At 37.8% G+C, this 27,924-nt stretch overlaps 1 protein-coding gene across 13 annotated transcripts in view; it reads right to left on the bottom strand.

The window, feature by feature from the left end:
- LOC117289706 (FH1/FH2 domain-containing protein 3-like) overlaps positions 1-27,924 on the bottom strand; it is a 99,851-nt gene extending 71,927 nt beyond the window's left edge. For all 13 annotated transcript variants that reach the window (XM_033770945.1, XM_033770952.1, XM_033770946.1 and 10 more), the window contains exons 1-4: positions 27,753-27,924; positions 26,147-26,247; positions 24,425-24,483; positions 662-729 (exon numbers count right to left, since the gene is read on the bottom strand). In XM_033770945.1, the coding sequence (XP_033626836.1) occupies positions 662-729; positions 24,425-24,483; positions 26,147-26,247; positions 27,753-27,914 (390 nt within the window). In that variant the 5' untranslated portion in view covers positions 27,915-27,924. The remainder of the gene's footprint in view (positions 1-661; positions 730-24,424; positions 24,484-26,146; positions 26,248-27,752) is intronic.

The raw sequence follows: 27,924 nt of genomic DNA, 5'->3' as shown, positions 1-27,924 counted from the left end.
ATATTTAAACTTTGTCTGATCCCTCTTAGGTTAAAAGAGAATCCAGTAAAAGATACACCCACAATAAATGTCTGTGGCTCCTTCGATTTCCTTGAATCGACACGTCTCCCCAATGGCTCCAGAATTTTCCATTGACAACAACGACGACATACTGCTGTGTTAGATTCATTGTGGACTCATGTCTCAGCTGTGATTAGACTCATATCATGCTGATGAAATCAAACTCACCCCAGGGTAATGGAATTTCAATATTTAGCGGAGTGGCAGCAAGACTTTCTGAAGATAATAACGTCCTGATTATCTACATTGTATCAATATAATTTGCACTTGATCAAAAGTAAGATTTTATTTTTGTAAAGCTAATTTCTTGTAGTTTTAAAAAGCAGCTCCTCCATTATGCGGCAGATAAATGTCTCAGTTTGGTATCATTATTATTAATAAGCAGGACACTCCTTTTCAGAACTAAGTACTCTCCCGATGTCACTTTCTTGCAAGGCTCTGGAAAAGTCTCTTAAGTTGAGATGGTAAAAAATACAGGGGAAAGAGAATGAAGATATAAAGAGAACCACAAGGTATGAAAAATAACAAAATTTACATATTAAGGACAGATTAAAGTGAAAGCGAAAATAAAAATTTCTTTTCAAAAGAAAGTTATACGTACCTGAAATATTTGCTTCAAGGAAAACAGGGCCCTCCTAAGCTCCCTTCCAGTTGAGTTGAGCAACTTTTCTGTAAAAGGGAAAAAAGAGAAAAACAATTGTAAACCGGTTTCAACATTCAGAACATTTTATGAAACTTCAACACTGGAAATATCTGTTTACTGCATTCTTGATAGTTGACATACATACATACAATAAATGTTTGTAAAGCGCCTTTACATTAAGATCAAAGCGCTGAACACACTATCGTCCTTCAGATGGGAAATAAACTAGTGGGTCCGGAGTTGTATAATGCACATAAAAGAACTTAGTGCACTAATCGTAAAGAAAATGGGTTTGCCCTGGTGTTCCTGGTCTGATCGGGTGCATAATGTGCCACAGCATCTTATAAAGCATTACATGGTGATATGTAAAAGGAGTATAGTTCGCCCCGGTGTTCCTGGTTTGATTGGGTGCATAATGTGCCACAGCATCTTATAAAGCATTACATGGTGATATGTAAAAGGAGTATAGTTCGCCCCGGTGTTCCTGGTTTGATTGGGTGCATAATGTGCCACAGCATCTTATAAAGCATTACATGGTGATATGTAAAAGGAGTATAGTTCGCCCCGGTGTTCCTGGTTTGATTGGGTGCATAATGTGCCACAGCATCTTATAAAGCATTACATGGTGATATGTAAAAGGAGTATAGTTCGCCCCGGTGTTCCTGGTTTGATTGGGTGCATAATGTGCCACAGCATCTTATAAAGCATTACATGGTGATATGTAAAAGGAGTATAGTTCGCCCCGGTGTTCCTGGTTTGATTGGGTGCATAATGTGCCACAGCATCTTATAAAGCATTACATGGTGATATGTAAAAGGAGTATAGTTCGCCCCGGTGTTCCTGGTTTGATTGGGTGCATAATGTGCCATAGCATCTTATAAAGCATTACATGGTGAAATAAAGCTCTGCATACACTGTCCATGTAACTTGCAGGGAAAAAAGTTTTCTTTTTTCCCCCCATTTTCTGGCTGTTTGACTTTGCACACTACTGAATGCTAAATTATAAGTACATGTTCAGCAATTGATTACTTTTGAGTAGTAACAACTGATAAATTGGCCCCAAAAATAAAAGGGAAATTGTTAGCTCCCACCAAATGTTCAACATGTTTTGGTTAAATAACCTATATGTAGGTATATATTTGGTTTGTGGTAGAAAAATGTTTACTTGGGGGTAAGAGAACTTTTGAGAACTTGTCATGCTATAATCTACAAGTAAGACAAGTTCTCAAAAGAACATACTCTACCTATCAAGTACACAATGGGAGACTTTCTGGGACGATAGAGGGCAGCAGACTTACCGGGTAAATCCATTGTTCTCAGAATTATGCGCATGTTCAGAACTACGTAAACAATGGAAATTTACCCGGTATGTCTGCTGCCACCTAGCGTTGGAAAGTCTCCTATTGCTGTTACCTCAAATCCACTATCAGTAATACCTCACCATGCAATACCTCAAATCCACTATCAGTAATACCTCACCATGCAATACCTCAAATCAACTATCAGTAATACCTCACCATGCACTACCTCAAATCAACTATCAGTAATACCTCACCATGCAATACCTCAAATCAACTATCAGTAATGCCTCACCATGCAATACCTCAAATCAACTATCAGTAATACCTCACCATGCAATACCTCAAATCCCACTTACATAACCTACAGTGTAAAGAATAAATACAAAGCGTAGACTTGATCTATTGCAACTACTTGTACAAACAAATAGCGATGGTAAAGTTGAGGTTTTTTAAATTTTTTATAAATACACTACTGAGCTGTTTTCACCCTTGAACAGTCTCACAGACATACCCCCCCCCTCCCACCCCACCCCTCCCACCCCAATCAATCAACGGATAAAAACATGACCAGCCCATATTTCGGTACCTGTTAGCTCCTTGATTTTGTCTTTCCTGACGTCCGTGCACGCATAAACTTTACTCCGTCGATTTACATTCTTTCTACTCCAAAACCGAGTCAGCTCCGAATCAGAGCTCATGATTATAAATCACTACTTTATTCCTCCTTACACAATCCAACAAGAAACATCACAATATTCCACTAGTCCATCTCCAGACAGATTCTTCATGTAAAGAGTCTAGACGACATGAATTCTAGACGGCTATTCCAACTAAGCATTAATAGTAACAAATCCAAGAAAGCTGCGTATTCACGTATACAGCATCCATGTCCAAATATATACAGAACCGCACGAAATCCAGCGGGTAATTCTCACACAAGTCTCCAATATGTACATTCATAAATCACTGGCGATGACAACAACAAATATCCGTACACATTCTAGCTCCATAGGTAGACTGACTAGCCCACCTCAGCTACTTCTTACCAGACATTTTGCCTTGGCTGTTTTGACTTGATGACTAAGTTTTAACTAATGTAAGATGCTGTTTAAGCCTAACTGCATCTGCGGTAATGAACACCACGGAGGTACTGACAATGACAGGCTTCCTTATTACTACATATCCTCCATCATATAGGTTTCCGATGGCATCCGTTGTACAGTCATACTCTCAAAGTTTTACCAAGTAATACCTGCCCTCCAAAACAAAAGAAACAGACGCAACATACAAATCCAGCCGCTGAGTACAAAGCCTAGGTATTTAAAACTGTTGCACTTTCAGCTGTCCCAGACACGGGGGTGAGTTCTAATTACGACCCCCGTAAAAATGTTACATCCTTTACTAAGCCAGGGCAGTGGGCTATACCATGGGTGCTAAAAGGGGTGTTCATCAAAAAAAGTTTCTGAAATTTCATTTCTTGGCTATTAATAGCCGAGGTCAACAAGCTCATACACGTTCAATTCAATTTGTGAATGTCTTAAGCTTGTTTTAGCAAGATTTATAACTTGCTCTTCTCAAGTTAGAGGGAGGCATTACAGGGTGTCAAAGACACCCTGTGGATTGACTTATGATGTACATTCTTAAAAAAATATTTCATAAAACCATTCTCCCTCTGGTACAGGAACAGCTGTAAAGAAACTACATCATATCTTTGAGACTTGTATGTTACTCTTTACAGTTGGTGAAAACATGTATGTATTTTGGTACAAGTACGTAATGAATTAAGATCGGTAAAAGAAAAACGTCATGTTTGCCAACGTCACTAATGTCAATCTGGAAAATACATATTTGCTCCATGAAACAGAAATTAATTTTGTTTTTGGTTTTTATATAGATATATATAAAGCTCCCACACATTCCTTTAGATGATAGATGACGTAGTAATTCCTTATGTCTTAAGACAAATAATACTCAACTCACTCTGGCAAAATCTTAAACTTCTTGGCACTTTCCATATTGCGTGTAACAGCATGGAGAGGTTGAACATTATTTGAGATATTTTTATGCCTCCATTTTAGAGCATTTTCTCAAGATAGTGATGGAAGAATGAACATTCTGAATTGATGTTCGGAAGATTATTTTCACAATAAATACACAGACACAGTGTTTGGATTCCAACACAATTTCTAAGATAGTAAAAGTTGTTGTTTCTTGCCCAGCCCTTCTCACAAGGTTTTATGATATAATGTTTAACATTCTATTAGGTCTTCAAACTATTCTTCAATCAGGGGACAGCCATCTTGTTTTTCCCATTTAACCCATCTAATCAAACTGAGGCTGGAGGTGCAAATAGTATGGTGCCTTCTTGGTATGACAAGGGTTTGTTCACACACACACACACACACACACGCACACAGGGGACAAGACAAAGATGGTGGAAGCATCCCTTGTACAGTGTAAGCCCAAACAACTGAGGAACAAACTAATTTAGTCACAATGTAGGAGCCTGCACTTTAGAATAAAGTTACCAGCCAAACTACCATGTCATGTGTACAAATTGGACTGGTATCTTGCTCATTTTCAGCTAAGCAGAACATTGCTTAGCAATTTTACCTGTTTAAGCAGCTCTATGATATTGTGTGTGGTTAGGAGCCAGTGTGTCAAAATGCCAGATGAGTTTGATGACGAAGCAGAATTCCTAGGATGTCAAACACAGACAGTCACTAGCATCTGGTCTACAACTCATCCCACATGCAGATTCTTCGTAAGGCCATGCACAAATAAATAGTTGGGTCTGCATTTGACTTATTTCCCCAACCATTAGGTTTTTATTATTTTTTTTATTATATCCTAAATAGGTTTAAATCTCTGAAAATAATTAAATTCAAACCACACTGAGCCGACACTTTTGATTTCACCTAAGATAGCTGCAGTCAAAAGTGTCATCTCAAAAGTAAAAAAAAAAAAAAAAAATTAAATACAGAAGAGAACTTAGCACTTGAAGAACTCAAAGGTGACTTTGCTACGATGTCAAATTTTCAAAGTTGGGAGTTCATTAGATACACCATGGATTAACACCTTGATTATCATGGATTAAAAACAAAACATGGCTAAAAACACCCAGAGTAGGAAACTGTTTAGTCTCGCCAGTGAACTTTAACATAAATCCTACAGTTTTGTTTCTATCGATGCATATAGCTTTTCAGAACCAAACCTCATCCTGACAGCAAAATATTTAAAAGAGGAAGAGACGATATGGTCAATTGTAAAAATACATATTTTTATGACACATGATCTGTAATGTGGTGATTTTCTAGAATCCTGCAAAAGCAAATACAACAAAACACAAACAAGTTTTTGTCATTATCTGGCCTAATGTAACTACCAGATTAAGACTTTCTGGAGGAGTATGATGAGAGATGAGGATAGGAGGGATGTAAAGATGTAGAAGACTATGAGATGGTTTTATCATTAGGTCACCTTTAAGACATGGGATGATGTGACGATTAATAACAGCTGGGTATTGGGTTGTTACAATCTATACTAGGGATTCTGTTCAGTCCAGAGGAGCGAGTAACCTTTGTTATCCAAGATGGCTGACATCCTTCTAGAACATCAATTTGTAGAAATGCATTTTTGCTAAAGTCCTAAACTTCAGTATATTTGATGGAGTAAATGTTCTGGTATATGTATGGCTCTACAGCATACAGTAAGTATTACAGAAGCAGAACAAAAACCAGTGCTTAGTGTACGCTTATTTCACAGGTCAGCAAGGAGTTTCGGCTTAGGTTTCTGCTTGTGTTCAGCTTATACAGATTTTTATCAGTCAATATTTAAACATTGAAATTTGGGATGGATAACCCTAATTTCGAAGAAAAAACATATATCAAATTCAAACATTGATAAAACTGAACGGCCTCTAAATGACCAAAGCCCAATTTCATTGAGCTGCTTAAGCACAACAAATATGCTTACAAGATTAGGTTTACCAGCCAAAAAAAAAAAACACTCAGCATACAGCTTGTGACTGTCATACTACATGTACTTATAATAATGTGCTGGTTAAGCAGCTCTATGACATTGGTGTTTAGGATCTGAAGTTGTAATGCTCTTTATCAGCTATACCACCCTCCTCCAATAATCCCCACAAAGCATTACACCTCCTCACAGTTCTAGACTGGTACCCTACCCCTCACAGTTCTAGACTGGTACCCTATCTTTATACGCAAGGATAGGTCCCTGCTATTCAGATCCAGTGATTCCATTGGATACAATGATATCATTGGATACTTGCAGTGACATGAGCTTTCCATAGATGCCCAAACAGTACACTGCTGTCACGTCTGCAATAGAATTTGATTGCGTATCTCAATGTGAAATTAATGTAGGTCAAAGGTGCATGTACACGCCGGCTGGAGGCCGGTCTCTGGCGTTATTCACATCCTCGAAGTGTGACTTCAGATGTTCAGGCTAACACAATTCATGCTGTATAAAAACTATCAACAGAGGGCTCACTTCCATTTGATGGTTCAGGAAACAAAAATATTTGACCCAATTACAGGTTAAAGGCCTGAGGGTAATATATACTAAAGCTACTGAACATGTGTGAGGCATGTAGTTGCATTCCTATGGGACTGCTGCCTATTATAACCTTACAGTGTTATGAAATGAAGGCATTTAGAATGTACAGGTGTTATGTATTATATGTAATCAGTTCATTTATAATACTGTAAGCTTCAGTTCTTTCCTGGGTTCCGTGAACAAAATTCACAGGCATATTATTTAGGTGGGATTGGAACCCTGACCTTTGCCATTTTAGAGCAGATATCTTACCATGGAGGGTCTATTCTACCTCCATGGTCTTACCAACTAGACCTCTAGTTTGCCAAGGAGCTCACTCAGTCATAAGAGTCAAAAGAAAATAGTGAAAAATCCCATTTTGTGATGTCTCTGTTTTCAAACCGTGCATTGGATCAAAACTGGGTTTTTTCCCACTCATTTCTCAAAACTATTTTAGGCAAAATACTTCAAGGGAAGTTTTCCTGCCATGGCATAGTGCGAATCTTTGAACATTAATATTTTCAATGGGCAATTTAAAAGTTCATGGGTAGGATGAGCATGAACAGTTTACATGAACTTCGTCTTAAAGGGCCACTTCATGTTTCTTAAAGAATGACTCATCATTCAATCCGGGAAGCCTTCTATCTATAGATTTTTAAATATTTCCCCATAGACAGGATGTCAATGTAAAAACACTGGGCCTAATTTCATCACGGCTGATTGGATCAAAACATTACTAAACAAATTTCCATACTTAATAAAATTAGAGGAGTTCAACAATAATTTGTATCTGCTGAGCGATGTTGCAAAATATGCTTTTGTGCCCCTGATTTGTACTGTTCACATACAGAATATGTATGTATTTATTTTTTTTATTTTCTTTCTTTAATTAACCCCGCCGAAACTTTTCAGTGAGAACACTGATTTCCAAAGGTGCCAAGCAATTAAACATCCATTAAATAATTTGTTATTAAAATATTTGTTGATTAATTATTTATTGGCATTAAAAATTGGCTGAAGATGGAGGCAGAGGACATTTGAGTGTGATGGGGAGTCTGTTGAATGAATTAACACCTCCAACCATTTCGTTAAAAAAGAGGCACGGTCAATGAACAAAAAACAGAAACAAAAAACAGCACCCACGGTCGTTGACAAAGTGGAAACTACTTATATGTGGAGATTTTATAGACTGATGTATGTGGTTAGGATCCACAAAATGACCAGGAGTCATCTTTTAGAGGGCAAGGCCATTTTCATTTTGCAAAAGGAAGTTCAATTGGAAAGTCTTAATCCATGAGTAACTTTTGAAGGCAGGCAGTTACTTAATTCTAGTCAGGCACAAATTTGTATCTTACCTACTGTACATGCCCACTCTGTTTTTTTTTTTTTTTTGAGCCAGAAATCCTTCCAGGAAACAGTCAAGCTAACATGGTAAAGGTTGTTGTATTTCTCACAACCTTCGAATACAGATGATGTAGACTCCATGACAAAACTAAGTAAATAGGTTTAAGTTGTTGGATTAGTGAACCCTTAAAGGACAAAGAGAAGGATATTGTTCGACCAATGAGTTTGAGGAAGAGTTGTTGAGATTTACGATTCATGGGATCAGATGTGTCACAGTTGCTACAGTTATGTTTGCTTTGTATGTAGAGCTTGGCCGCACAGTGTACACAGTCACTGTTGATGACTTGTATTTAAGATTCTCCTAACACCTGACACCACAGCTGGAACATGGAGCACAATAATCTCGCTAGAGGAAAAGCGGGATTAAGCTTTCATGTATTGCAAGACGGAAGAACATGTTTGATATAAGTAGGTTCAAGCACTGCCTACAGACCTTGCTTTGTTGATACCTCCATGGTTGAAAGGAAAGTGTTACATGAAACTGCAATTATTGTCATGAATTTTTTGTTAAGGCAAGGCCACAAGCACCAAAATGATGATTGTGATGAGTATTTTACGTCACAGTAGTTGTACCTCCATGTCAGACTAAAGATGACTAAGATTTGAAGAGCTTCAGTCAAGACTTGAACTTTGTTCCTTAAATTTCTTGAAAGTTAAAGGGGTATATTCAGTTCAGGCTACCTCCATGGTTCAGGAGACCTCTATGAAATAAAACCAGGCCAGAAATAAACTGATTCTAAAGTTGTTTTTGTTAGGGCAAGGTCATTTCTAAGAGAGAGTTGACCATTTCTATTGAAACAGTCAAAGGAATACCATGACAAAATTGCCAGGGGCATGGCCGTATAAATGGCCCATTTGCCCCCTTCAAGTACCAAGCCTGAATGTGAAGACTATTTTTACAGACTGTCAACAAATGAGATCTGTGGTGCTCCCATACACACACACAACCCCCCCCCCCAAACATTGATATAATAGTATCAACAATCAGCCAATATAATAAATTGAGTTTATAGAGTAAACAAACAAAATAGATTTGTAAACACTATCTTCTTGGTATAATCTTGCCCTAAGGCTTGTAAGCACTCTGATGTAAACATAGGATAATAATATATATGAGATACAACAATAATAATAGTTTTACCGGATGTCTTTACTAACATGTCAACCAACTTATTAAGAATGTTCTCAAGGTGCTTGAACAGAAACACAAACAGAAACACATGTACAGGTGAAAATTTTGAATTATGAGACCCATTTATGAAGCACATTATAAGGATATACAAGCAAAGTGCTGCGGGGCATTCATCAGCCACTGTGAAACACCGGGGCAAACCCCTTCTCTTACAAAGTCTCAGAGATATGAGAGTGTAACTGGGTTCTTCTGCCTGCATTTCACAACAACCCATTACCCAAACGACCTACAGCATCTCATCCGCAGAACCAACTACTGTGAGTTGCAGTAGTTCTGAAAAGAACAAGTGTGCCCTGACAGTTGTCAACCACCAGTTCAGAAAAGGACCACGACAACTCCTAGAAAGATTTGCAGTATGTTCATTACATTGTATGTCTCTGCAAAACTCACTATCTATATTGGGAATACAATCTAGATTGCATTTCAAGTTCTACATGTACATGTACTTATGCGCTAATTACATGTACCTGTACAAATGCAAAGTGTTATCTAGCATACATAATACCATATTTATCATGATCGTTAAAGCATTAATGAATTGAGCAATGGATTCTTGGAATGTACACATACCTACAGAGTAAACAACTACATGTAAACAAACAACAACATTGATGATTCATATCATGGAAATGCAAATGATAAATGAAGGAATTTCCCATCATGTCAAAGAAGTAAACAAAGAAGAAAAAAGTGTTGTTTGCTAATTTATTTTAAAGGTATTCGGTCTAGTCAATGTAGTAATGATTTATTAGCAAAGTTTTCAAGAAAGATACAAGGAAACTAAAAGTCCTGTTTGAACGTTTCAGCTGTATAAAGTGTTTACTTGTTGAAAAAAAAAACTTTTGCAGTTATTTCATTAGAATAGAATTCATCCACTTTTAGCGAGTTGGCAGCGGGTAGGCCAACTAACTGCATCTCTAGCCGCAGCATTCAGAATTTAACATACAACAAACCTCAGAAATCTGAGAAACAGTACACTGAGGAAAATCATTTCTCAAAATATTTTGTACTATAACAGCTACAGTGGTTCTCACCGAATAAGTCTTTAAGGTAAATAATTTTTCATAATTGCACTGGAAATATCTCTAGACATATTACATAAAACTATCTATTTATCTGTAACGTTTGCGATGAATATAAATAATTATAATAGCAATGAAACTTTAAAAGTACAGGTTGGAATATTTTGGAAAAGCATCTATTGTATTCTTGAGAATGCAAATCCAATTCTTTCATTTCATGAATGTTTATAGTGTGGTTCATCCAGGTACAGGGTCACACTTTTATTTAATTTTCAAGGATGTGGTTTTTCTCTTGTCACGAGCAACAAATAGCTGCCATATGATGTTTGCCTTGAATACCCCTTTTATACCTGGACGTGTAAACATGCAGTAAGATCTTGTATTATGTGTACTTCAAAATGTAGCATACAATGTACACACATTAAAGTTCTTTTCACACACTTTGCAGGGAAACTGAAAGAGTTTATTTGCGAACATAAATTTGATGTTTTTGTCCAACTTGCTTTGTAACTTTATTATAAGACTGACTCTATTATTTGGGTTTTTACCCTTCGTGTGTTTGAAGCACTAGGCCTACCAAGTTTGGCATATAAAAAACACAGGCTTCTGGGGTGAGATTCGAACCCCAGCACAGAATTATTTGGCATGCATGATTATGAAATTCTACCCTGATGTTCCAACCGCTTAACAGCAAAGCACTCCCAAATCTGAGAGGTTAGACTTTCCATTCCAGTTTTATGAAGTAGGTAGAGCTACTGCAAACAAAACTCCCAGGCAACCCAGCTGGGATTCGCTTGTTTTCATTAGCCACTTCCAGTTACAGGATTCAAACTGCCCTATCATCACTGAGAGTGCATGGTGGTCAAAAAAATTAAACATCCGCTCTTGAAATTGAGGATTGTGGGTTCAAAACCCTACAGAGTATCCTATGATAAAATTTGTCCAGCAGAACTCAGAAAACAGCGAGTATATACAGTGCATATATATCAAAGATTGAGGCAAAGGGTCAACAAACAAAATAATATTCTTAAGCCCTGATTTGTACAAAGCCACAATCATTGGTACACAGATCAATATTGAGTAACTCTTTGCACATCTTGTACTTGACAAACTCAAACACTTTTGATTCATCATTGACACAACAATTATTAATTGATTGAGATAACTGCCACATCATTAGCTTTCAAACTGTTGTTTATAAAATAGACATGGACAAATGTTAATTGATTGAGATAACTGCCACATCATTAGCTTTCAAACTGTTGTTTATAAAATAAACATGGACAATTGTTAATTGATTGAGATAACTGCCACATCATTAGCTTTCAAACTGTTGTTTATAAAATAGACATGGACAATTGTTAATTGATTGAGATAACTGCCACATCATTAGCTTCCAAACTGTTGTTTATAAAATAGACATGGACAAATGTGTAACCATGTCGGATTGTAAACATGTTAACTATTCTCCTCTCTTATTTCCATTTTGTAAACATCATTTCCTGGTCTGGGTACACGAACAATCAGGGTGTCCATGTTATTTTGAAATCCTAATTGCCTATGCATGCACATTGGTCTCACACCAAAAATTCCCAACAGTTCAGAAAGACCATGTCGGCAATGAAACAGAACTAAAACAACAATTCACAACGAAACCTTGTATTCTACATTTAGCTAGAAAACCCCCATCGCTTCATTACCAAAACCAAACAGCATCTCCTTCACGGTAACAAGGTCCCACCAACCCTCCCAACAATGACAAGTATGAGCAAGGCAGGAATCACTCTCCCAGAACCTAAAAGAAAGAACAAAAGTCCACCCCGAACAAATTCCAAAGGAAATCAAATCTGTTCCTGCATTGACCAGGAATAGATTTACCTAACCAATCATGATGAGGGAGAAATAAAATACTACCTCCTCAAGAGCTGATGCCTTGAAGATGAAGTAATTGGATACAATCTTGTGAATTGGGGGGGGGGGGGGTGTCCGTGAGTTTGTTGTCAAACCTCTTTGAGGGTGTTGTTCTGTTGGGTACAAGCAAATTGACCCAGGGTATATTTATAGGGATGGGTTGCGTAGCTTGCTAACTGGTCACCTTGCAGTGGATTGTGTGTAGGTGGGGAGAAGAATCTCAGGGCAATGACCTTTAAACAAGACATCAGGAAGAGAAAATATGTAGATGTGGAGTTGTTATGATGGTGGTCTTCTATATCCTAGTATATGAGAAACGTCTCTCAGATTGAAATGCTTTTGAAAGCCCTCGAAAAAAGTTTCCCAAAATGTTCTACATTATCAAGAACTGTCGTGCTGCAAGTAAGTTTTTATGGTCATTAATTTTTTTAGTAATTGGCAAAGCCTTTAAACTTTTGAATATAAAAGATGGACAAAGAAGATGGAAAAAGAAGATGGAAAAATAAGCTGTGCCCTCTTCACATTTTCATGAATTGATCCATAAAAAAAGCAATGTTGCACAGCATACTCCCTTAACAGTGCTCTGCAGACAAAATGCAAGTTAAAATACATGAGGACCAGTACAAAATCTCTGCAAGTGGTCCGACTGGCTATTTCATTGTTGAAAAGCATCCGTAGTTCATTTGGAACACTCACTAGTGAAAAGCTAACAGTCTTAGCTCCATGAACATGTCACTGGTCCTGCTCACTACTCACTAAAAAGGGAAAGGCAAACCATGCTGCACTGTCCCTTTAAACATTCCTACATGGTTCACATACAGTCCTACAAAACTACAATAAATCCCCTATGAACGAATAATTACAACAGTGAACTTGAAAATCTGTGTAGTCAGAGCGGAATTAACTTCACACATCCGTTACAACTTGACCTATCTCATTCAACATGTTTGCTGTTTAGTAACAAGTATTCTAAACATTAGAAATGTACACTTGTTATGTCGTTGTTTGTACATTTTACAAAGTTCTTGTTTCAAAGGTGTTTGGGAAATTGTAGATTTCCTACTGATTGAAAGTACTTCGAGACGGATGAATACAGAATGCTCTCAGAGTAACGAGGCATCGTTGTCTTTACACATTTAAAACATGTGGGAAATCATTCAAATGCTCTCTTAAAAAACCAAGAAAACAAGTCCAATTCCAAAGTTGACTTCAAAATTCGTCAACACATCTTACAAGATATTGTAAACAAACAAGAAGAGAACATTTAACACTTTTACTAATATGATTCTTTCCATTCACACTATTCAGTGGCATTTAACTAGGGAAGTGTTCACATGGTATGCTTTGTAATATACTCTGCACTTCTTGAAAAGATCAAGCAGAATGTTTAGATTGAAATCCGAGCCTGACGGTGGCACGCCAGCCAGCGTAGGCTGTACACAGAGATTCCTGACAAAATAATTGCCAATGTTATTAACCCGAGCAACGTAGTACGTATGAATCATAACAGATCCCTCCTTTAGGTTTCTGTTGTTATGGTACCACTGGTGAGAGGCAAATGAATCATTGATTGATCAAAAGAGTAAACTAGGACTACAGTGGTAGAAACCCTAACCCTCCAAAATCCTCCAATTATCCTGAAATGCTAAAATGCTATGCTGAAATGAAGGATTTAGAAAGACTGGGGACTGTAGGGCCAAATAAAAATTGATTTAAATGTATCACTAGGTCATGCATTTCAATGGTATCAAAATTCCAAACAATTTTGTGTACAGTGACATAAATACTTGCAGAAGTTATTAGAGAATCATGGTCACCTGTTTCACAAAAAGGCCTTGGGAGTCAGGGCTTTTGTGTACTGTTATAGGGTAAATGTGTATTTAAATTTCGTACATTTACTGGTAAAATCTGTGTACATTTATACTTCACAATGTTTTCACTCCTACCCAAGGACGACTTTTGAGATGCTCCTTAATAATAAATAATAAAATCAAAATCAAATGTTTATCTTTTTAATGTAGAAGGACATCTTGAAGGGATACTCAATCCTGAAATGAGGACAAACCAAGACAAATCAAACCTGCACTTCAAGATACATGGAAGTGGAATTTCATCTTGAGAGGGCAAGGCCATTTGTATTTTTAAAAAGGCACATCTATTGAAAACTCTTTGAAAGTCATTGGGAAACTTTTGAAAGGACACCAAGGACAAGACCAGGGGCCAAAGAGGTCATGACCTCTGTTCCCTCCATGTCATTCTGGACCTGAGATGACATGTATCAACCTTCTGATCTCACTGGTCGGCCCAGCATTTACTAAACCCTTGATATTTCCTCATAGAATCTCGCCTTTAACTTGAAGGAGTTATACATGTAGGAGGAATCCCAGCGAGCCTTGCTGTGGTTGGTTTGTGTATCTAGACCATCCAGTAAGACTCCTCTAGGAGCCATGGTTCAATGAGATGATATGTATGGAATCTTAACCCTATAGGGCTGGCATTCGTTGATGAACTAACAACGTACTAATCATGCGGTCATGTTATATCAAATTGCAATTCACGAGTTGTACTAAAATAAACTTGGAACTACTAACTAACGTTGTGTAGAGACAAGAGACTTTCCAAAAGACAAATTAATTTGGTAATTCTAAGAAGTTATTATTTTCAGTCTGTAACCTCAGCATTAATTGGCAAATAGCATTGAAGATTCCACAAACCAGAGTTGATTTTTTTAATTGCCGGACCTAAATATTAGGTCCAATATGAGAATATACAAGCTTTAAAATGTGAGATAAAGCCCTTTCTGTTACTGGCACTTTCAGTGCATAGAAGCTCCTTCTGCCACAGTTTGATTTGATTGATCCAACACACTACCAACAACAAGAATCATCACAACTTTATCTGACCCGCAGATGAATTTAATCTAATCAGAATATTAAATAATGTCATCATTGTAATGTTTTATGAGCCCCTTTATAAATAAATACAAAATTACTGGCGATAAAAAGTACCAGCAGATATCCTTCAAGATACTTGTACTGAAGTCAGTGAACCAGTATGCATGCCCCAAAGGCAACTACTTTTTACCTTACCACAGCAGTAGGTCATTGCTGCATTATGTTTGTATGTATGGATGGAGGAAACATATAGACCAAAGCACAATATGACAGCACTCAGTTGTTACGAGCTATCTAAGTAGAAATATTTTTGACTGGTTCATCAATGCACCAATATGTGTTGAAGTAAGCTTGGGTCTACCAAACAACCATAGAGCAAGAACAGAGTGCAATGTCCTTGCTATGTGCTCTAAGGGTCTACCAAACAACCATAGAGCAAGAACAGAGTGCAATGTCCTTGCTATGTGCTCTAAGGGTGTACCTTGCCCCAAAATGGTCCCCTACGTTTTATAATAATAAATAATAACAAATGGATTTATATAGCGCCAAATTAACAAAGGATGAAAGGCACTTAAGTAGACAATAAAGACCAAAATGATTGTGACTTTAACATACACTCTCTTTTCCTCTTGTACAGGAGGTACTTCCCTAAAATCCTCTACAGGATTCTTGAAATTCCCATTACATAGAATAGGAGTGGGGGATTACGCCATGCATGCCATGCCATGCCACACCATGCCACCAAATGAGCTTGGGACTACGGTCTCCTTCCCTAAAATCCTCTACAGGATTCTTGAGATTCCCATTACATAGAATAGGAGAGGGGGATTACGCCATGCATGCCATGCCATGCCACACCATGCCACCAAATGAGCTTGGGACTAAGGTCTCCTTCCCTGAAATCCTCTACAGAATTCTTGAGATTCCCATTACATAGAATAGGAGAGGGGGATTACGCCATGCATGCCATGCCACACCATGCCACCAAATGAGCTTGGGACTACGGTCTCCTTCCCTGAAATCCTCTACAGGATTCTTGAGATTCCCATTACATAGAATAGGAGAGGGGGATTACGCCATGCATGCCATGCCATGCCACACCATGCCACCAAATGAGCTTAGGACTACGGTCTCCTTCCCTGAAATCCTCTACAGGATTCTTGAGATTCCCATTACATAGAATAGGAGAGGGGGATACGCCATGCATGCCATGCCATGCCACACCATGCCACCAAATGAGCTTGGGACTACGGTCTCCTTCCCTGAAATCCTCTACAGGATTCTTGAGATTCCCATTACATAGAATAGGAGAGGGGGATTACGCCATGCATGCCATGCCATGCCACACCATGCCACCAAATGAGCTTAGGACTACGGTCTCCTTCCCTGAAATCCTCTACAGGATTCTTGAGATTCCCATTACATAGAATAGGAGTGGGGGATTACGCCATGCATGCCATGCCATGCCACACCATGCCACCAAATGAGCTTGGGACTACGGTCTCCTTCCCTGAAATCCTCTACAGGATTCTTGAGATTCCCATTACATAGAATAGGAGAGGGGGATTACGCCATGCATGCCATGCCATGCCACACCATGCCACCAAATGAGCTTGGGACTACGGTCTCCTTCCCTGAAATCCTCTACAGGATTCTTGAGATTCCCATTACATAGAATAGGAGAGGGGGATTACGCCATGCATGCCATGCCATGCCACACCATGCCACCAAATGAGCTTGGGACTACGGTCTCCTTCCCTGAAATCCTCTACAGGATTCTTGAGATTCCCATTACATAGAATAGGAGAGGGGGATTACGCCATGCATGCCATGCCACACCATGCCACCAAATGAGCTTGGGACTACGGTCTCCTTCCCTGAAATCCTCTACAGGATTCTTGAGATTCCCATTACATAGAATAGGAGAGGGGGATTACGCCATGCATGCCATGCCATGCCACACCATGCCACCAAATGAGCTTGGGACTAAGGTCTCCTTCCCTGAAATCCTCTACAGAATTCTTGAGATTCCCATTACATAGAATAGGAGAGGGGGATTACGCCATGCATGCCATGCCACACCATGCCACCAAATGAGCTTGGGACTACGGTTTCCTTCCCTGAAATCCTCTACAGGATTCTTGAGATTCCCATTACATAGAATAGGAGAGGGGGATTACGCCGTGCATGCCATGCCACACCATGCCACTAAATGAGTTTGGGACTACAGTCTATGTGAAAGCTTCTCACCAGTCAGGCAGATGAGTGCATAAATGCATGATGCCTGACGATGATTATGATGATTTATTATGGCATTGATAAATTGAAATACATTTCCCATTAAACTGTCAATGCAGATTGCCTGGTGTTAATGTCTTGTATTAGTTATTGATTAATGATCCACGCGACTCATGTTCAAATATTGAGACTTGGTCGTTAAGTTTTTATTTGCATACAGTACTTTGAAAGAGTACATTGACTTGAAAGTGACCCAAATGTTGGATGGCCTTGTAGATGATACAAAAAGACTGCAGAAAAGATAAACGTCAATTTAAAAACATCCAACAAAAAAACAGCCTTATGACATATAACAAATTGGGTTCTTTGAAGGGTTCAACTGTGAAGATAATATGCACGACTTGTAAGCCCAGTTGGAGGTGGTGACATCACATCCCACATTTCTCTAAATTCATTCATCTCTCACCTATAACTTTACAATCTCAATGGATATTTATCTCTGGAAAACAATGGATCACTTTTGCTCAGGCCACCATTCAACTTTGACTTTATTGGCCCAATTTCAATAAAGCAGTTTGTGTTTTAACACAAAACCCAACTTAGAACATTTTTTGCTATTAATATTAATTAAACAGTGCCGGTCGTAACATTTTAAGCTTCATGGCATTTTGGCCGGTTCCCTGTTTCTGCTTAGCAAGATATTCCATGCTTAGCAACAAAAATTGCTAACAAGCTTCATGAAATAGGGCCATTAAAGTATGTTTAGGCATCGGTAACAAACATGTGAAGGGTCTCTGGAAAGTGTAACCATATAGTGCTTTGAAGTATAAGACTCAGTGTACAATGCGATTACAACCACTCCGTTTAGGTCAACCTGTTGGTCAGTACTGCCTGTAATATCCTGTTTTTCAACTTTGGCTTAATTAATATCATGGAGTTATGATAATATCTACCCAAGGCAACAAATCGGTCAAAGGTCACAAAGTGAAAGTGTAACAAGATATCACCTCTAAGTTATTTCTATTTCCATAATAATAATGTGATTACGCCCACCCCAGTTTGGTCATCCTGTTGGGGGTTTGAGGAACCAGTAATATCCTGACCAGGTAATGTAATTGTTACCTTACAATACTTCCCCTTCGGTCTGGTAACAATAGTCTGTAGGTACACAGGGACACCTGGAGGCGCGCTACCTGGAGGCGCGCTACCTGGAGGGTGTACAAGGACACTACAAGACCAAAGGACCAGACCAGGAAATGGATAAAATAGAGAGTGGGTTCAACTTCAGATATTCAATAACTCAAGTACACGTACGTACATTGTGTATGTAACTAGAGATGAAATTGGATAAATGTAGTCATTCCCTTTAAAAGTAGCAAGCCCAGACCTGAGTTCCTCTTTAATTTAACACCCAGAACCTCCCAGAGGTATTTACTTTACACTATCTGTGCATTACAAAAAAGACAATACTAAAGTTGGACACAATGTGGAGTCATTCTTTCTCTCTTTGGTGACTGATTTATTTCTTGCAAGAAGGTTTAAAGTTTTTGAGAAAATCTTGTAAATCAGGAAAAATCCTGAGAAATTCTAATTGTAATTTCTAATATTTATTAGAATTTCTTGCTCAAATTTACTATGACTTTTGTACAGTTTGCGCGTCCTTAAATACATGTTTTATATATATTTTTCTCTATGCACCTTAACAATTAGATTGAGTGACAAAAAAATGATGGAAAAAAAAATGTTTTGAAACATTTTCACTAGCCACACTTGTTGCACCTTTTGTTTCTCAATATGTACCTCAAGATGCTTCGAGTTTGTTGTAATTTTCTGTTTAGTACAGTTTAGTCCAGACGAATGAATCACACTGGAAATTATTTAATTGAATTGATTGTTCCACAGATGTTAGGAAATCATTAACACGCTCTCTCTGGATACTAAACAGTTAAATATAATGCCAATCGCATATGTTGGTAATAACTCACTTTCTTAACCCAATAACTACAAGAAACTGAATCTCTAGCACTCAATGATGTCTCCAGATGTTAAATAACTTTAAAAGAAAATAAATACAGCTCTACAGAAAACTGGAATTCAACAACGATGTCTCCAGATGTTTAATCACATTGAAATTTTCTTAGAAAATAAATATAGTTCTTTTAAAGATTGATGCTATGGGGGAGAAAGCAAAACACTTACATGCACGTGGGGTTTTGGGCCATTTACAAATATTTGGAAGATTGAAAAATGAGCAGAAGATGCTGTTTGTTGTTTTGTGTTTGCCGATCTGCACGCTGGTGTTAAACGATGAGTCATTCGTATTAAATGCAATCTGCACTCCACACTATATCAGAAACACGAGATTCACAACGCCTGCCACATAGGATAATAAACCCATCGTTTCACTGAAGGGTTACAGGGCAAGAATTTCATCTTTGACGGGGGAAATATGTTTTACATTTTTCAAGAAGCATTCCATTAGAAACCTAGAAGGCTACAGAGAATAATATGTTCAAGGGACACGACTGCATAAGAGCAGAGACCTGCAGGGCCCCATTTCAGATTAGCTGCTTCTTAGCAGAAAAAAGAGCTATGGACTGTGTCCAATTTCATAAAGCAGACAATTCTGCTTTGCAAATTTCTTTGCTTAGGAAGAAATGAGTTGGATACCAGTCACAGGGCTCACAGCAATGGTAAATGTACTGTGTACTTTGGCTGGTGGTAGCAGTCCCATGAAATTGGGCACAATAGACCTGTAGTACCATGGATCTAACATTGAGGGCAAAACAATTTTGGTTTAATACCCAAAAGACTTTTCCCAGCCAACTGTGATTTATCTGTACCTTGCAACCAGTGGTACTGCCTAGCTTTGCCAAACTTTTATCCTACAAAACTGGCCTAAAGTTTCAACTATTTAAACAAAAAATGGAATATATACATGCAGCTATTAACACACATAAGTTTTAACAGTTCCACGTCTACACCATGCATCAGAACTGACAGACGAAAGAGGCGACTACTATATTGTAGCAACATCGGAATGACAATAAACCATTTTGTGTCCAGTTAAACAAACACTCCAGAGAAGTGAGCCACATTGTATGCATTGGGCACAAGGGCAACAAGTATCCAGATAAAACAAATTGAATTAAAGGTGTACCTGTATGTAATAATAGTGGCTTCTTATAATGTAGGCCTACAAAATATGAACTTTGGCTGATAAGGTTCCTATAAAACATACATAATCTGACAGCTTACTTGTTGATGTTCATTATGAACCATGAAATAAACAGGTATGTTGGGATGTATGAGTCCCATTTATATGACACCTTGTTAGGGCTGCAAGGTGATACAGTGCAAGCTGCAGCCAACCAATGACCTTGACAGAAAAGTTGAGATATGGGGAGTCCCATCCTGATTGAAAGAAAGATTGAAATCATTTTGGATAAGTGTAAAAGCTGATAGACCACTCCAGTGAAATGGCAAAGCTAGATGTTATTCTTCCAAAAACCAAGGATAGTAGGCCTACTATAAAAACACTTTCCACCCCATTCTACACCATTCTAATTCCATAAACACATAGGCCATATTGAATACATTAAATGGTCAAATGTGGTGAAGAAGATGACCAATGGTTATGGTATTTATGGTTTTAACCAAACAAACAAGGAAAATAATGGGTTTGTCATCTGTCGAAGTTCCAAATAGCATAGGATCTATTTGACAGAGCTGCATAATGCTTGTAACGTTCCCTCCATCTTCAATGAATGCTGATTTTCAGTGTATTAAAAAGGGGACTAGGCTATTTTATCCTTCAAGCATCCACTTGATCGTGTTAATTGAAAAAGAAAACTAGAAAAGAAAAATAAACAGAACACCATAAAGAATTATCTCCTAATGTGCTTCTGCCCATAATTTGGTCTGTTTTGAATTGAAACAACGTTGGCCTTGTTTGGTGCCCCTTCAAAGGTATCCTACAGACTTTACAGATTTTTCCAAAGGAAAAGTGCCCTTTGTTTGCAAAATGAAAATTCTTCTGGACAGAAAATATTGTGTAACAATTTCACACTCATCTCATAATGTGACATATGAGTCTGGATGGTAAACTTATTCAGGTAAGCATAATGTTATTGGACTTGGCTACTTTTTTGCCTCAGCAGCTCTATGAAATTGGACTCTGGTCAGTTTTTAGTTATGTGTCCCAAGTATTCATACTTGCTGGGCTGCAGAACCAATACCAATGGTATTTGTGCCACTTGGTGCTACAAAATTCCAATGTACAGTATGTATGCTGTATCAAGTTACACAAGCCATACAATGTGTGAAAACAGAACATAAAAGCCAGGGTGAAGTGTGTGTTGATTTCCATACAAATGAAAACATTCAAATCATCAGAAAATGGACAGGGTGCTTGCCTTTGTAACAATAAGTCAATCCCATAGAATACTTGATCAAACTTACGACTGTGTGATTACACAATGCGGGGGAGACATTCTATATAAATTTACTCAGTGACTCAATTTTTATTGTAATTTATTATTTAGGAAAAGTAAACAGGCAAAACGTTGAATAAACCCTGCATGATTTTCAACTGTTATTGCATATATACAGAACTTTTTTTGACCTGTCATGCCTGAGCTAGTCCTTGGTCCTTGGGGTTGTTGTTTTAACTTGTATTTGGCCAGTGGAACACAACCATTAAGACAGAACAATGCCATTTTTCAGCAAGATCGATACTCAAACAATTTTCCATTATTATTAATATACATGTATAACTAGTTTGTTGCTAAAATCACTGAAGTCACCAAAAACAAAGAAAGAATAGAGGGTGTTTACTGAAAGAACTTAAGTCTGCCTTGTAAAGCCCTCCAACAAAGTCGCAAAAGTGCTTCCCTGTCACACCCAGCAAAAGTGACTTGATGTCTCGCTTCCAGATTTGGGGACAGAGCACAGCTGGATGTTATTTTGGGATGTTTTGTTGGTGTTTTAGGTTAAATCGCAGAACCAGCACAGCATGTTCAGAGTCTCACTTAAAATTCCATAGTCAGTTGAAGAGTAAGTGGGCTGTATCACTGTCTGGAATCAACGTTATGACTCAGTCCTGTTATATCATCAACTTCTGTACCACCATTCTGTCTTGAAGTTAAGAAAGCAACAATTTTCTACAAACTAAACTTGTCACAAATATATTATTTGTGTTAGATTGTTTATAATTCCAATTTTGTTTAAGCAAATTATGCAAGTTGGCCCCAAACAGGGCTAAAAAGCCAGTCTTAGTAAGAGGCTATGAAGAATATGAGATGAAATAACTCATGGGAGCTGGAGGCAGGAATTGATTTTCCTCTTAAACAAGTCTAGATTGTAGGATGGAGGGAAACATGCACCAGGCAAGGAGTTCCAAAGAGGTGCAGCATGGTAAACAAGCTGGGAAATGGTTCTGTGTTCATCCATACTATAATGTACATCCACGACATCTTAACAGTTTGAGTGTAAGTAAATTCATTCCATAACAATGTTTGATGGTTGCAACAATGTATTTCCAGAAAAGTCCTCTATAAATCTGATGAAACACAAGGCCTACAATGTTTGATGGTTGCAACAATGTATTTCCAGAAAAGTCCTCTATAAATCTGATGAAACACAAGGCCTACAATGTTTGATGGTTGCAACAATGTATTTCCAGAAAAGTCCTCTATAAATCTGATGAAACACAAGGCCTACAATGTAGGCAATACATTGAATCAGAATAAATTCGTTGCCTGTAGTGTTTGTTCCTAACATTATACACATCTCCATGAAAACCTCCAAGGAAAATGAGTTGTAACATAACCTGGGAAATTTAAAATGTATTTCAAAGGGCACCATGGCAATGACTAAGGGGCATGGAGGCAATGCCCAAGGGGCGTGGAGTCAATTTGCTATGAAGCTTACATTGGGAGTAATTTCTTTTCTATATATATGCAAAGATTAGAAACCTTTTTGATTTTGTTTGTTTTGGGGGGAATCTTGTCTGGACTGTGAGTTTAACACAATTTGAACCTGCATGCTTGGCTGGTTACTCAGTGTACTTTGCAGACACAATGGAATGGGGAAAAAAGAGGGTCTGTTCAGGTAAAGGCCATGTACAAAGTAAATTATGTGGTTGGTGTGCATACCTCAGCAACAAACACAACTATTCCCCTTTTTTCTTCTCATACTTTTTATTTGTTTATTTTAATTTATTTTGTCTAGTTTCACTTGGGTAGCCTCATCAATTACCAAAGAACTGTTCTCACACAGATTGACACCTAAGCTAGCCAAGTATCAAATATTACAATGGGCTTTGGAAACATCAAGCAAGAATTATACACAGATTGACACCTAAGCTAGCCAAGTATCAAATATTACAATGGGCTTTGGAAACATCAAGCAAGAATTATACACAGATTGACACCTAAGCTAGCCAAGTATCAAATATTACAATGGGCTTTGGAAACATCAAGCAAGAATTATACACAGATTGACACCTAAGCTAGCCAAGTATCAAATATTACAATGGGCTTTGGAAACATCAAGCAAGAATTATACACAGATTGACACCTAAGCTAGCCAAGTATCCAATATTACAATGGGCTTTGGAAACATCAAGCAAGAATTAGTCAGGTGAAAGGAAGACAACCATTTTATTTTTATTCTTGGCCTCAGAGGGGGAAACCTCTGGAAACTTTCACTCACTGAAAAGCATTGACCCATGAAATGACATTGAGTTTAAGCTCCATTGAATTATTGCTTAAATCCTTTGATTGATCACAGATAGGTTTGCAAAACTTACTTCTGGGGTAAAGTTCACGACGGCTAAAAAAAGATTTTTTTAAAGCATGCCAAGAAACTTCAGTCTCTGATATTAAAACCATAGATGGCTAAGATTGCTATGTAGGGCTTTTGAAACCAAATACGATACATTCCATGAAAGCTGCATTTCAACTCAGCAAACTTTGGCCAAACTTCCCAAATTTAGGTTCAGAATTCCCCCACAGTTTTGAAAAAGACTGATGGAGGACCCTGGTTCATTATGTCATCTCACTTGCTTCCCACTTCAGGTAGTCGTCTTCCTTCAAACCAGAAACCCATAGATGGATCAATCTGGAAACCGATATCCACAAGAGCTTGATTTGGTGAAAAGGGAAAAAGGGAAAAATTAAAAATGTTTCTTTGCTTACCGATACAAGCGTGTACCCTGACTGACAGCTGAGACCGAAGGATGACTGAATGTTTGCGTCTGGTGGAAAGTTAAAATACATTAAACAAAATTACTTGGAATCAAAGTTGATGAACAAACATTGGCACCTCAGGTACCAAAAGGGAAACTGACTGGGTAAAAAGCTTACTGGGTAAATTTCTTTAAATAACTTTTAAAAAGAAAATGAAATAACTAGTGCCCTCTTCAAGATGAAATTCTAGGCCTAGGACCATCACTTTCAGACTGATGTGTGAGGTTTGGTTCCGATAAGTGCAAAAAGGCCTTCTCAATAGTTTTAGGATCAGTAAATAGCTTACTGTTGTATTTCATAATATAAATGGATGGGAGTAGGAGTACGGAAGGCTAGATGCTTAACAGGCAGTACTAGTGGGCCATCCCATCCTGGGCCATCTGCATACTGACTGGCTAGACTTTCATTATCTTTTTTATCAATCAACTTCATTTCCTGTCTGTGGCTATAAACCCAATGTTGTCAAATTGGTGTGAAGTTATTTATAAGTTGGCTGGTTTATTTTTCCAAAACATTTTAATCAACTTAGGAAAGTCCACACAGGCAGGCTGGTGTCATTTGAAAAGTTGAAGAGTACAATGTATTAATTACTGGAAAATTGGTTGCATCTTACCCAGAAAAATAGAACTTTTTTCATCCTTTTGTATTTTGTACTTTTCGTTTAAAAATGTTAAGGTTTCAGGTAGACATTGCTTTAAATCCTTCTTCTTTTGACAAACAATCATCAGAAAAAGTTAACCTTAGGGTTTTGCCTAAATCAGGGCTGGAATTTAGGCTCTTTACATCATGAAGAAAGTTGGTAAAGCTGTTTATTTCTATAAAAACATAATGGAAAAGTAAATCTTTGGGCTTACATTAGAAACCTATCCAAGAACTGAAGATTTGCTTATTTATGTACACCCACAATTTACAGCCAGCTGTCCAGGAATTCCTCTGAGATCAAAGTGGCAGTAAAGTTTCACTCACTGTGTATCAACTTCTATCCCAGGCATTGTGTGACAACTTGGATTTGATGTAATAAATACTTTTATGACATTCCTTAGAGAAAGATCGTGGGCATGGTTTATTTCTACTGAAAATGTTGGGGGGGGGGCTGTAAGTTTAAATTAGCTGACAATGCAGTTAATGCAATGGTAGGGATGGCCATGGACTGTGGGGTATTGGACTGGATTTTGAAATAAATATCACTGTGACACAATTCGACATGTTGTTTTAAAAACAACCGAACCATGTAGCCTGATTCAAGCGTGTGCAATGTACATGGGAAGAGGAGGTCTGCAGTACATTGTACAATGCCCCCATTTGTTTTATTTTAAATGAAGAATATTGCGAGTTAATAGTCTTTTAAAGTCTCAATACAACCTCCCCAGGGAAGTGCATTGAACTTGCTCCAGACCTAGTTACACCAAATTGGCTTCATCATAAGCCAACAAACTGTGCATTTTCAGGGATTTTTTTCTTTCACAATCAAAGAGTTCCTTTATTTCTGATACTCTTGGATATAACTTTCAACGAACACCATCCAATTATAAGTGTATGGTAGCACTTAGTTTGGAATATTGGGCCTGCTATGCACAAACAAATAAAAGAATAAAACTTATTTTAAAAGAATCAGACAGTTTACACTTCTGAAGCTAATTCAATCATAAAACAAATAAAAACACAACATACTCTTTGTTGAATCCTTCAAAATCATCTTTCTGTTCATCTATGGAAGACTCTATATCCAAGTAATATCCATTATGAGAAAGCTGGAGGGTACAGTCTTCAAGCTGCAAGTAGAAAACAATAACTTATTAACATTGTTAACCTGACACGTCTGAGTGACTTTTCAAGTTTAAAGGCAGTGGACACTCTTGGTAATTACTCAAAATAATTATTAGCATAAAACCTTACTTGGTAACAAGTAATGGAGAAAGGTTGATAGTAAAACATTGTGAGAAATGGCTCCCTCTGAAGTGTTCATAGTTTTTCAAGAAACAAGTAATTTTCCACAAATTTGATTTTGAGACCTCAGATTTAGAATTTGGGTGGGTGTTTCTTTCATTATTATCTCGCAACTTCAACAATCAATTGAGCTCAAAGTTGCACAGGTTGGCTTATTTGTGCATAATGTTGAGTTACACCAAGTGAGTCTTTGTCAACTGGTCTTTGACAACTACCAAATAGTGTCCAGAGTCTTTAGATCTGCGATTTACCCAAAAGCTTATAAAATTAAAATTATTTAGATGGTGTAGGGCCTCGGGTATATAAGACTAAGAGGAAACCTACAGTACTGAAGTGGGCTAGATTAGATTGGTGCCTCACAACAAGTAAAAAAAAAAAAAAAGACAAAATCATGACAACTGTTAACTGGGACACTTTAAACTTTACACGTTTAAAAAAACTTAACTGGTGTCTTTGACCACCGAGAAGTTATTAGCGATTCATAACAAGTTGTTTTGTTTTGCCATTTTAGGGGATATTTTTGTGGCCAGCTGTTGTGAAAACCTAAGCATATTCCTGTATACAATGAAGAGATGTTCGCAAGGGACTAATATATTACCACAGATTTTGTTTAAGGAATAGACCACCCCAATACTGGGTCTACCTGACCATACCTTCACGTTCCTCCATCCCACAATACCATGGTCAACTCAAAACAACACATAAATTTCCCCCCAAAAATGCATATTCCCAGTGCTTTCTATGTGAGAACCATTATTAGAAAAGGAACAGTTTCCGTGTCACGCTTCAACTTTTTTCATTTGATGAAATAATAATTTACCTCAATGAGATATCAACTTTTGTAAAAAATTAGTGAAAAAGTGGTGGCAGAATACGGAAAGTTATCTTCATGACAATGACAATGTGTCGTTGTGCTTGTGACTGTTGGCCTACTGTTGGTATCACTCGGTGCAATAATCAGTTGTGTCAAACCATGGTCAAACTGTCATCTCGTGAACACAATTTACACAATACAGAAACATCAGTTCACCCACACCACACAACTGTGACAAAATCGTATTGTTATGACAAAATAATCAAAATCAATCACCTAAATTTACTGAGTGACAAATAAGTAGCATTAATGACAACACATAACAAGGGTTAAGGGGGGACTTATATACTAATATCTGACGTCACCCATGACATCAGGCGTCATAATCATTAAAATACAGCAAATTCACCTAGTCAACTCGAAGGTAATGCAATGTTTTTGGACAGTACACGTACGTCACCGTCCAGTGTATAGTGAACAGAATCGAAAAGCAAATCAAGGGGGGGGTCAACCTACTTTGTGTGGTGCTTTCAGGAATTTGCAGACAGCAGGCAACTGGTCGATCAGCGGAAGATACTCATTAAATGTGAAAGAAGGGGGCCTGGTTGGCTCAGGGAACACCGTGCTGGCAAAGGGGTCTGTATCGTCCAAATATTGGACCCTACACGTAAACGCCATCTTACTTCCA

Source organism: Asterias rubens, chromosome 4 (genome assembly GCF_902459465.1).
Source record: "Asterias rubens chromosome 4, eAstRub1.3, whole genome shotgun sequence".
Taxonomy (NCBI): domain Eukaryota; kingdom Metazoa; phylum Echinodermata; class Asteroidea; order Forcipulatida; family Asteriidae; genus Asterias; species Asterias rubens.
The sequence above is the reverse complement of the archived record's forward strand: the minus strand, read 5'-3'. Positions and strand labels throughout refer to the sequence as shown.